General features: G+C 33.5%; 1 protein-coding gene across 1 annotated transcript; it reads left to right on the forward strand.

The window, feature by feature from the left end:
* Positions 1-244: 244 nt before the first annotated feature.
* Positions 245-11,133, forward strand: LOC110456467. Its single transcript, XM_021507245.1, has 11 exons — positions 245-367; positions 2,836-2,985; positions 4,030-4,109; positions 6,824-6,895; positions 7,151-7,547; positions 7,736-7,809; positions 8,141-8,212; positions 8,428-8,605; positions 8,756-8,856; positions 9,246-9,354; positions 10,870-11,133. The coding sequence occupies exons 1-11, from the start codon at positions 349-351 to the stop codon at positions 11,115-11,117; spliced, it is 1,500 nt and encodes a 499-aa protein (XP_021362920.1). The 5' UTR covers positions 245-348; the 3' UTR covers positions 11,118-11,133.
* Positions 11,134-12,034: the final 901 nt, after the last annotated feature.

Raw genomic sequence — 12,034 nt, forward strand, 5'->3', positions numbered from 1 at the left:
TGGACACAGAGGTATTTAACTGTGATCTCAATCCTCATAGTACTGAATACTTACATACTTATAATGACCTATTGGAAAACAGGTGTAATTAATCAAATAAACTTACATTTCAGTAAGATAAAATGAATTAAAAGGACACGTTTTATAGGTGACGCTTAAGGAACGATTAGTCGGTGACATGTAGCAGTATTATATGTGTCTAAATGGATCAGATAACCAGATAGTTCTACAGATAACCTGCTGACTCGAATCCATTACCTCAAACACCGATAGCTATTAGATGTCCATCTGGTGACATTTTACAACCACATCTGTTGGATGAACACGCTTACGACATAATATTGAGAGATGGTTATACTTCTTGCAGGTAAATTTTACTATTGTGGATATGATATCAGCAAGTGTTTGATGCAAATCCTTAATTGTCGGTCGAGCTGCTGGGTTTACCGTTGGTTGGGTGATTTATACGTTCTTCATCCGTAGACAGTGTGTGTCCATCTGCCCGAAGGGAATAACGGAATCAAGCATTGACTTGGGGATAAGAGCGGGAGATCTAGTGTTTGATAACTTATGTAACTTTCCTCGTTCTCTCCCAAACGTGAAGAGTGATTATTTTTTTCTAAGTAATGCAATGCTTACGCTAAGTGATCAATGCATTGTTGTCGTTACGTCAATCTGTTTTGATGTGACGTCAAACAATTGTTAATGAATCCCTATCATCTCAACCTTCTGTTGAAACTTGGATATTGCACACAGGAAAAATGTTGATAAATCTTTCCGGCGTAAGCGAATATCTTTGTCCATACCTTAGGGGAAAAATGCTTTGGCTTTCATAACAAAATGCGTTTATTAGTTCAAACTACCGAATGACGGCAAGCCATCAATTATTATCACGTCACCACAGTATGACTTGAAAGAAATATATCTTTGAATAACTAGAAAATCATTTAATCAATGAATTTGCTATTGTATTTTAGGTAAGGTAAAGATAGCTATTCGCTTTTTTTTGGGTGAGACAGAAAAATGTTAAACTTTCTCGTTCGCATAAATGACGTAAATATGAAACATTGGCCTAGACTTTTAACAAATCCTACCCTAAAGGTTGAAACGATTCCATTAAACCGCAAGGGGAAAATTGTTGTTAAACATGGGTGTTTGAATATTCCATCAACTTGTGTAACATGAATGTGGATGTTTGTAATGATGCCTATATGTGTTCAATTTGTTATCACTAGTTCGTTTTTATGTATTGTAAAGCGCCTTAGAGTTATTCTGCTGCCACTAGCTCTCCACCATTGTGAAGCGAGTTCGAGGCCTTCGGTGGGTAGTCATCAGGTACTGGTCGTAGGTCGGTGGGTTATCCCTTGGAACTCCGGCTTTCCTTCACCACCAAAACCTGGCACATCCTTAAATGGCCATAGCTGTTAATGGGACGTCAAACACAAACCAAACAAACCGTAGAGATATTTTGCATATTATATAGGGCGCTTTATAACCCTTGTATATCATAGTTATTAATAACCCGCCTCTCAATTTGTGGACGAGACGTTACCAGGATTTGACTTATAAACAGAACACGATTACCATTCCGCAACAACTGCTCTAGCTTCATCGAGTTTATATTCAAATTTAGCTTTTCTTCACGTTTTGCTATTCACTCTATTTGTTCTTGTCAAATGTGACGTCGTAGGGATGTGGTCATATTGTAAAGCTATTTCAATAAATCACAAATCAACATACACAGACGTGTGTTTGTAACGAACATACTTGTTAGAGGTTTCCTTGATATATGTGCCAGAGAGACTTTGTTTCGATATTGTCCTTTAATGCAGTTGCTGTGGTATATATTTCCGTTATTGGATTGTTAAACATTCATGTAATATATCAAGTGATATTTATATTACATCGTACCCTTTAAGTGCTGTCCTTGTGTGTTTACGCTGAAAGATTAAACCTTTAAACTCTACTGAACAGTAAACATAAGTACGATATTAAAGTTTAATTGATTTTGTTGTCCCGATGTGTGATCGCGCTTTGCTATATACATTTTTGTTTTAATTATAATTACAAAGATGAACTAAAGAAACACTTATGGAACCGCACATTTAAAATTTGGTAATATATATATAAATGTATTATACTGCACCATACAGTTGTTTCTACCTTTGGGACAAATCGATGAACCTAGGGTCGAAAAGTTGGAAATCAAAATTGGTTTGAGCTACTGTTGAAACAGAAAGGGAGATGCGTAAAGCCCATTTTTTTATGAATTCAAACATAAGAGAACTGATTGATTTCAAATTCATAAAATGAGTATTTGGAACCGTGCCACTACTCAAATGTGATAACAGTGGCCACCAAGGTCATGGTGAACCTCGAGGATAAGGAAACCAACCAACAAGGTCACGGTAAATTTTGAGGATTAGGAAACCAACCACCAAAGTCGTGGTGACCTTCGAGGATTAGTAAACCAACCACCAATGTCACGGTGGCCTTCGATGATTAGGAAACCAACCACCAAGGTCACGGTGAACTTCGAGGATTAGGAAACCAACAAGCACCGTCTACCACCTTTTTTTATCTTTGAAAGATTAGCTCTAAACGCACAGTAATTGCACCTTCTAGTACATTAAATAATAAACACAGCATGCCAAAAATAATTAAAACTTCACTATACAGCTTCAGGACTCGTCGATGATGCTAAGTGACGAACATGTTGAAATCTTTATTGGCCTAAAGTAACAAAAAGGAGGTGTTTCAATTATACGAATTTTACAATTAAAAATAGTTTACAGGATTGTATTTATCAACATTTTGACATTACTTGTATTGTAGTAACGTCCGTGCTGGTGGCGTTATGCCACGCCCAGACTTGTGAGGATGTGAATTCCGCTATCTGCCAGGATATGTACGCCATTAATCCCGCCATTTGTTCCAGTGCATGCTACTCCGTGGCTCTCTGTCCCCGTTTCTGTGGAAAATGTCGTATGTATATTACTACGCTTTAATGAAATTTTACTTGTATATTTTATGTCACTTCAATGTTACGACTGAATATATCAATAAAAAAACCACATGTAATTCCATATGATTGTTTTAAAAGAAAATTACGTCATTTTTTATGAAAAACAATATTCATACACTAAGTAGACGAAGACGAGCGCGCTATCCACTGCGCCATCCATCCCAACCTATAAGTTACGCACAAGAACAAATATATACTTGTAAAATGTATTTTTTTTTACTAAATTTTCAAAATTTCAGGATTTTTGAAGTTTAGTTAGCTGGGCATTCTTACGAAAAAAAGGCAAGAAAAAACTCAAATATATAATTTCCACTTTTGGGAGAGTAGAAAAAACCCAGCATCAAATGATATACATAAAAGCCCAGTCTAGCACTTTCTATCGTATTGCTGTACTATAAGAATTTATTGAAATATCAATTTGGGCCCGGACAGGTTAGGCCAATGATACCGGGGGTAAGTTCGGCCTTTATAACATATACATACTGCTTGTCCGAACTTTCTCCGGTCTCCCTTAATTGGTATGTCAGTCTTAAAATCTTATTAGAGCTTGTGTTTTTGTTATTCCTCGACTACACGACATTAAATAAAGCTTATTTTATCTCATTCTGAGTCAGTGTTATCCCATTCTGAATCAGTAAATCTCATTCAGAATCAGTTAATATCAGAGATTAACAAAAGCTACGCTCTTTTTAGGCATTGCCTTTTCACATTATGAAATGAAAACGAGTGAAATATATTCAAGACTTGTGGCATATGTTCGTGTAAAACGACAATTTTCATGCAACCTTGAAATGTAAAAAGCCGCCATTTTGACCCAAGTGCGTGAGTATGTGAAGTCATGTACTTATCCTAGACGTGACGTCAAAATTGAAACAATTGAAACTTACAACCAATCCAAGGGCTGATAGGTCATATAACATGGGTTAATAGTAAAAACAAATTGACATCGGTATATACACTGGATAACACAGTACATTATGTGATAAACATATTTTTGCCAACAGCATTGAAGTGCTACTCCTGTCACGAGGTAGACAGCCCAGATCTCTGTTACACAACCACACAATGTCCATCCGCGGATCATGTGAGTAGCTAACTGTGTAACAAGTAAATGTTTGTAAGCATGATAATGCCCGGCCACATGTAGCTAGAGTTTGTCAAGACTTTCTAGGAAACCATAGCATTAACCCTCTGTGGGACGAACTGCACAGGAAGGTATACGTAATTAAGGGGGCGTCGGAATATCACTTTTTCTCTTGCCAAATGTGCTTCAATTACTCAAGAATTATCGGTCGAAATCTTATGAAATTGTGGTAATTTGTTAATTAAAGATGTCTTTTTACACTTATATAATGTTATACTTATATAATGATATTGTATATAACATTCAAATACATAAAATAAAATCACCTCAAATTTCTATATCCTTTCAGTATTAATGTTCGAATTTGAATAGCACAGGTTATAAATTAGCGTTTTGTTTAAAAATAATCATTTTTCATATATTTTTTCAAATCCAGACAAATAGATTATCTTAGCGTCAACAGGCCGGTTGTTGAGTCAAAGCAATAGATCGAGTTTTTCACTTTAATATTTGGAACATCCTGAATGTTTTAGTGGAGTAAAGGTAAACAATTATATGTTTGTATCGGTAAACAATTATATGTTTGTATAGGTAAACAATAACATGTTTGTATCGGTAAACAATAATATGTTTGTATCGGTAAACAATTATATGTTTGTATTGGTAAACAATTATATGTTTGTATCGGTAAACAATTATATGTTTGTATACGTAAACAATTATATGTTTGTAAAGGTAAACAATTATATGTTTGTTTCGGTAAACAATTATATGTTTGCATCGGTAAACAATTATATGTTTGTATCGGTAAACAATTATATGTTTGGATCGGTAAACAATTATATGTTTGTATCGATAAACAATTATATGTTTGTATCGGTAAGCAATTATATGTTTGTATCGGTAAACAATTATATGTCTGTATAGGTAAACAATTATGTGTTTGTATAGGTAAATAATTATATGTTTGTATCGGTAAACAAGTATATGTTTGTATAGGTAAACAATTATGTGTTTGTATAGGTAAATAATTATATGTTTGTATCGGTAAACAAGTATATGTTTGTATTGGTAAACAATTATATGTTTTTATAGGTAAACAATTATATGTTTGTATAGGTAAACAATTATGTGTTTGTATAGGTAAATAATTATATGTTTGTATCGGTAAACAAGTATATGTTTGTATAGGTAAACAATTATGAATTTGTATCGGTAAATAATTATAAGTTTATATCGGTAAACAATAACATGTTTGTATCGGTAAACAAGTATATGTTTGTATCGGTAAACAATTATGTGTTTGTATCGGTAAAAAATTACATGTTTGTAAAGGTAAACAATTATATGTTTTTATAGTTAAACTATTATGTGTTTGTATAGGTAAACAATTACATGTTTGTATCGGTAAACAATTATATGATTGTATAGGTCAACAATTATATGTTTTTATCGGTAAACAATTATATGTTTTTTATCGGTAAACAATGATATGTTTGTATCGTTAAACAAGTATGTGTTTGTATAGGTAAACAATTATATGTTTTTATAGGTAAACAATTATATGTTTGCATCGGTAAACAATTATATGTTTGTATCGATAAACAATTATATGTTTTTATCGGTAAACAATTATATGTTTTTTATCGGTAAACAATGATATGTTTGTATCGTTAAACAAGTATGTGTTTGTATAGGTAAACAATTATATGTTTTTATAGGTAAACAATTATGAGTTTGTATCGGTAAACAATTATATGATTTTATCGGTAAACAATTATATGTTTTTTATCGGTAAACAATGATATGTTTGTATCGTTAAACAAGTATGTGTTTGTATAGGTAAACAATTATATGTTTGTATCGGTTAACAATTATATGTTTGTATCGGAAAACAATTATATGTTTTTACCGGTAAACAATTATATGTTTGTTTCGGTAAACAAGTATATGTTTGTATAGGTAAACAATTATATGTTTGTATCGGTTAACAATTATATGTTTGTATCGGTAAACAATTACATGTTTTTATCGGTAAACAATTATATGTTTGTTTCGGTAAACAATTATATGTTTTTATAGGTAAACAATTATATGTTTGTATCGGTAAACAATTATATGTTTTTATAGTTAAACTATTATGTGTTTGTATAGGTAAACAATTACATGTTTGTATCGGTAAACAATTATATGTTTGTATCGGTAAACAATTATATGTTTGTAAAGGTAAACAATTATATGTTTTTATAGTTAAACAATTATGTGTTTGTACCGGTAAACAATTACATGTTTGTAAAGGTAAACAATTATATGTTTTTATAGGTAAACAATTATATGTTTGTATCGGTAAACAATTATATGTTTGTATCGGTAAACAATTATATGTTTGTATCGGTTAACAATTATGTGTTTTTATAGGTAAACAATTATATGTTTGTTTCGGTAAACTATTATGTGTTTGTATCGGTAAACAATTATACGTTTGTATCGGTAAACAATAACATGTTTGTATAGGGAAACAATTATGTGTTTGTATAGGTAAACAATTATAGGTTTGTTTAGGTAAACAATATCATGTTTGTATCGGTAAACAATCATAAAGTTGTAGTTATACGCTGACATATGTTTGTGCTAGTTAGGACACAAACATAACATTATCCTGAAGTTGAAACTTGTTGAAATGTTGTCTTTTCCTTTTTCGTTCTTTTTCAAAGTTTTGCATCGTGACGCAGGGTTTCAATGATGATTTTAAGGACGTGTACAAACTCGGATGCGCCTTAAGTTCAGTATGTATATATCGAAAGTATTAAAACGCAGGCTGTAAGCACATTGCGTATGACGTTTAGATGCATTTTTTAAGATTCAAATTACAAAAAGTGTAAAATCTCGGCCACAATAAAAATCAAATTATTAAATGCTTGTCTTCTGTAGAACAAATCTTTATGGGTATTTTCTTCGTCTATTTCATGTTACATTTTTATTGAAAGGTTGTTCCAACATCAAATCAATTAAACACGTACATGTCGTTTTTTTTCTATTAGGTGTGCACGGCACACTTTGGTCCAGGATTAGGTCGCAGAGATGGTAGTCTGTCAGAGCGCAGCGGACCTCAAGGATCATGTTGCAGTACAGATCTATGCAACGTGAAGTCGCGGAATATAACAATAGCAGGTCATCCTCCAACACAACAATCCACAATGATGTCGACAACAGGCCAGTCATCTTTTTCAAATTTCCCTGATGTACCACGTGATCTTCTTGATATTCTATCGACTGCCCGACCAAGCCAAACAATGACATCAGTTCCTGCTGTGACATCCGGTCTGTGTGATGATATCGATGGTGATATTTGTACCCGCCTTGAAACTCATTTCCCAAGCATGTGTAGCATTGACTGTATTGCTAACGAGGTGTGTCCAAGAAAATGTGGCAAATGCAGTAAGTTTTTGTTTGTTTATGTATTAAAACACGTTTTTATGAATCAAAATTGGGGAAAATGAGCTTCATAAAAAAAGATACTATCATCTTGCATATTGTTCACGATATTATTGATTTGTTGATGAAACAAAAGTCTGTATAAATACCTGAAATATTCCTCATCGACTTAATTGACTTTTGTACTATAGTGGGCTGCTACCAATGCAATCACGTGACCAATCCAGAAACTTGTACACAAAAAACAATCTGTGGTAGAGGAGAGGTAATACTTTTTGTTTCAATCAACTTGATATCTAATTCTGATTTGAAGATGACGTTATATATCATGTCAATGCACAATGAAGATAATAAAGAAAACGTTTGAGGCCATTTTGGAGAACGTTTTACCTGTACTTGTCAGCGATGTCCTTGATACACTTAATTTATTTGTCTTTTTTGGATACATCGGCGCTTAAAGACTGTAGGCTAGTTAAAAGAAGATGTTCACTTAAACGACGTGTCGGTCACGTCTTTGATTCATTTATGTCTATGTTCGATACGCGAATGTTATTATTATCCTTAAATATTTATTAGATTTGTTGTGTCACTTTCAGCAATGCTTTTCGGTGGAGACGATATCAACAAATTTTGAACAGGGATTTAAACTTGGATGCATGGACGAGAGGGTAAGATAACATTCTGATATTTGCATAATGATAATTATATTAGTTAATGAACTGTTTTGAAGCTTTCTATTGTATTCAAAGTCTGTGAAAGCAGTTTTCTATTTCCATGATACATACTATATAAAGTGTTTTGTATATTAACAGATGAACTGCAAACATATGTATAAACTCAAATTCTCCACTTATTACATAATATCGATGTATTTGTTTTTAAGCTTTGCTCAACGTTTGGCCATGCCGCCCCAGGAATTTTCGGAAAACGTCAGGGATTTGAGTTGTCCCTCCACGGAGGATGTTGTACAGGAGAGTTCTGTAACCACCACGCCCTACTGCCGACATCTACTGTACCACCGACAACCAGCACTACAACTGTACCGACTACAACACAGACAGGTTTTCATGTCACTTACTTGATAATTAATTGTATGTTTCTGAATGATGTTTTCCCATAGATAATGAAAGAGCAATGATGAAAATTAATCTTGAGGGAAAAAAAAACAAATTGTGGTGAAGTTACATCAAAATCGAAAGATCTGTGTTTAGGTTGTCCTACTCACCTTTCGACGTGTCCACAAGGCTGGCTTCACCATCACAGTTCGTGTTATAGCATCGGGACTCCAGCGACAAACTGGGGCAACGCCACGGTAAGTTAGGATATATCACAGTAAGGTGACATACAACTTGTCTAAACCAATATTTACTTTCTTTTTCTACCTATACCGATCTAATGATTTTTATTTTAGAACTAGCCTACCTTGCTTTGCATTCTAGTGATCAAATTTTGACAAGACCTTAAATTACTGTCGCATTTATCAAAGCGAAACCAGTGACCAATTTAAAAGTATTAAACCCATATTTATCTTTTGTAATGAATTTAATATTACATAACGTTGAAAGTGCTTCGAAGAACGGTATATGTATTTGTATCCTCTGTGCTTCGAACTAGAAATGGTGAATAATGTATCCGATTCGGCTATATAATTTACCAAGTACATGGTAAGTTCAATAAATATGTTCATTGTATTGGTTTTAGGCTCTGTGCGAGAAACATTGTGCCGAGCTTGCCGATTTTGATTCCTCATCAGATCTTCAAAGTGTCGTTCTGGACCTAGGATATCATTTTGCTGGACTATCAAGTTCCGGTAACGCTACATTCAATTAAGTGAAAAGGAGTGACTTACCGTCTTTGAACTTTATTATACAATCCTAGGTTCATGACGGACCCATATGCTTGTATGTGTTGACAGACTTGAATTGTAGAATTATTTTTGGTGTACAAAACTCATTCTATCCGATTGTCCATTTGATTTGTGTAGAAAGACTTATTCTATCAGATTGTTCACTGAAAATGTGTAAACAAACTTATTATATCAAATTGTTCACTCATTTTGTGCAAACAAATTTATTCTATCAGATTGTACACGGAAATTGTGTTAACAGATTTTTTCTATCAGATTGTTTACTCATTTTGTGTAGATAGTTTTATTCTATCAGAATGTTCACTCAATTTGTGTAAACAGATTTATTCTTTCAGATTGTTCCCTCATTTTATGTAAACAGACTTATTATATCAGATTATACACGGAATTTGTGTTAACAGATTGTTTCTATCAGATTGTTTACTCAATTTGTGTAGATAGTTTTATTCTATCAGATTGTTCACTCAATTTGTATAAACAGATATATTATTTCATATTGTTTATCTCTTCAATTTCTGAATATATTTTTTTTCTATCGAAAATTTCAAACAATACGCATTTGAATTGACCATAAAGGACTTTAAAGTTAAGTTAATATTCCTACAAGATGCGCCATTATACATATTTATTACATACTTACTAACAAATACGTTTTTTTTTGTATATGCGATACGACACAATTGCTCTAACCCATATCAGCCCTCGCCGTATCACACTCCAAAACCCGTGTCAGCCCCCGCCGTATCACACCCAAAAACCCGTATCAGCCCGCAAAACCCATAACACACCCCTTTTGAAAAATAAATAGTTTTTCAACATTTCAAAAATACAAAAATAAATCATAAGATAGTAGTTTTTATTAGTAAGTATGCTATAAACAGAATAAAACACGCCTTTTTCCATATCACCCCCAGTATCAATCCTCGACCAATATCTGCCCTCGGGCCTTCGGCCCTTGGGCTGATATTGCAGTCTCGGGTTGATACTGGGTTTGATATGGAAAAAGGCATGTATTATTCTCTATATATTTGAATTCTATCAATATTTGAAAAATTGTAACATCAATTTTTTATATGAGAGCATTGTATTTACCGAAAATGGATTCACCCACGTAGTTAACGTTTGCTACGATTTGCTAATAAAGACTTTGTTTTTCAAAAAAAATATCAGTTAAACATATTCAACTCTAATGTATTCATTTAAATCAATTATTTATTGTGAAACATTGGAGACTGATGACATTAAAACATATATTTATAGAAATAAAAAACAAGAATGAACATCCTACATTAGTAGGTAGAACAAACAGACGATTGTACTCATTCTATAATAGTGATAAGGGGTTCTCGTAACAATGGAAGAACAAAGAGAATAAAGCATGTTCCGTGTATCAAATATGAACGTTTCTTGATCTTCCTATTAACTAATGCATAATGACTTGTGGAATACTCTTTGTAGGTGGTGTCCATGTTTGGGTAGCCGGTAAATTAGTTCATGGTGTATGGCAATGGACCACAACCGGACATGCCGCTCATTCCACCCTACAACACAATACCCACTATCACAACACGTACTGTGGTTATATAACCATTGTCCCTCACACGGGCGGCCACACTGTGTTAGCATTACCCAGCACCTCACTACACCGCCAATCGTGTAGTGTTGATTTTCTGCCTTTGTGTGAAATCAAACATGTCAACAATTGATGAATAAAACTTATTGAGAAAAAAATGAATATATTTCTGCGTTAGAATTACGGAATACGTAAAATGTAGGGATGTTTCTGCGTCTACCAATGTGTCTATACGCCTGTAATAAGCAAAGTGATCTTGATCATTTAGTTATTAAATTAGGCTGCTCTCTTTCAACGTCAGGTGGTGCCTATGTGTTTTCATTTTACATCTAGGTTACGTTGTTTTAGAGGCATTAAGATATACACGAAAATACATTTAGTTACATAAGAGTGAATGTTATCAACCCGCTGTATATAGTGGTGGATGAATAGGAATTTGATTATACTGGGAACATAATTAACTCGGGACGAGTGATTTTTCTCATTATATCCTCATCGGTGTATATTCCGTAATAATACGCTCACATGCGTTGATTTTTTTTATTTGAATGATTAATTTGCTTATTCGCAGGTAATATAACATCGGTAAAAAAATGTCCAGTTAGAATTGATAGTTTATTGGACGTTATACGTGTGTGTGTTAAAGTCACAACAGCCTAATTCCATATTTACCAAAACAAAACAAAACAAACAAACCCAGCGCTAAACCATAATTCTTCTCCATATTCTTACGCTTCAAATACGAAGCAACTTCACGGCCTTTCACATTTCATATGTATTCAACAACAGAAACTGATTGAATGGTCTCCGAGGTAAAAAATAAATAAATGATTTGGTCTTTTTCATGTCGTGAGTATCGTCCATGTGATTTCAGTATGAGGACTTTTAATTTTATCTTTGAAAAGTTACCTTTTGAAACATGTTTATAGTGGTACATTTTCCTGGACAAGGCAAGACAAACTAGATGGAGGATGCTGAATGTGATCCAGCAAACGTCCTGTACGAGAATATAGAGGCTGCGTAAACGAACCTGAATGTGATGCTGAATGT

Source organism: Mizuhopecten yessoensis, unplaced genomic scaffold (genome assembly GCF_002113885.1).
Source record: "Mizuhopecten yessoensis strain PY_sf001 unplaced genomic scaffold, ASM211388v2 scaffold8745, whole genome shotgun sequence".
Taxonomy (NCBI): domain Eukaryota; kingdom Metazoa; phylum Mollusca; class Bivalvia; order Pectinida; family Pectinidae; genus Mizuhopecten; species Mizuhopecten yessoensis.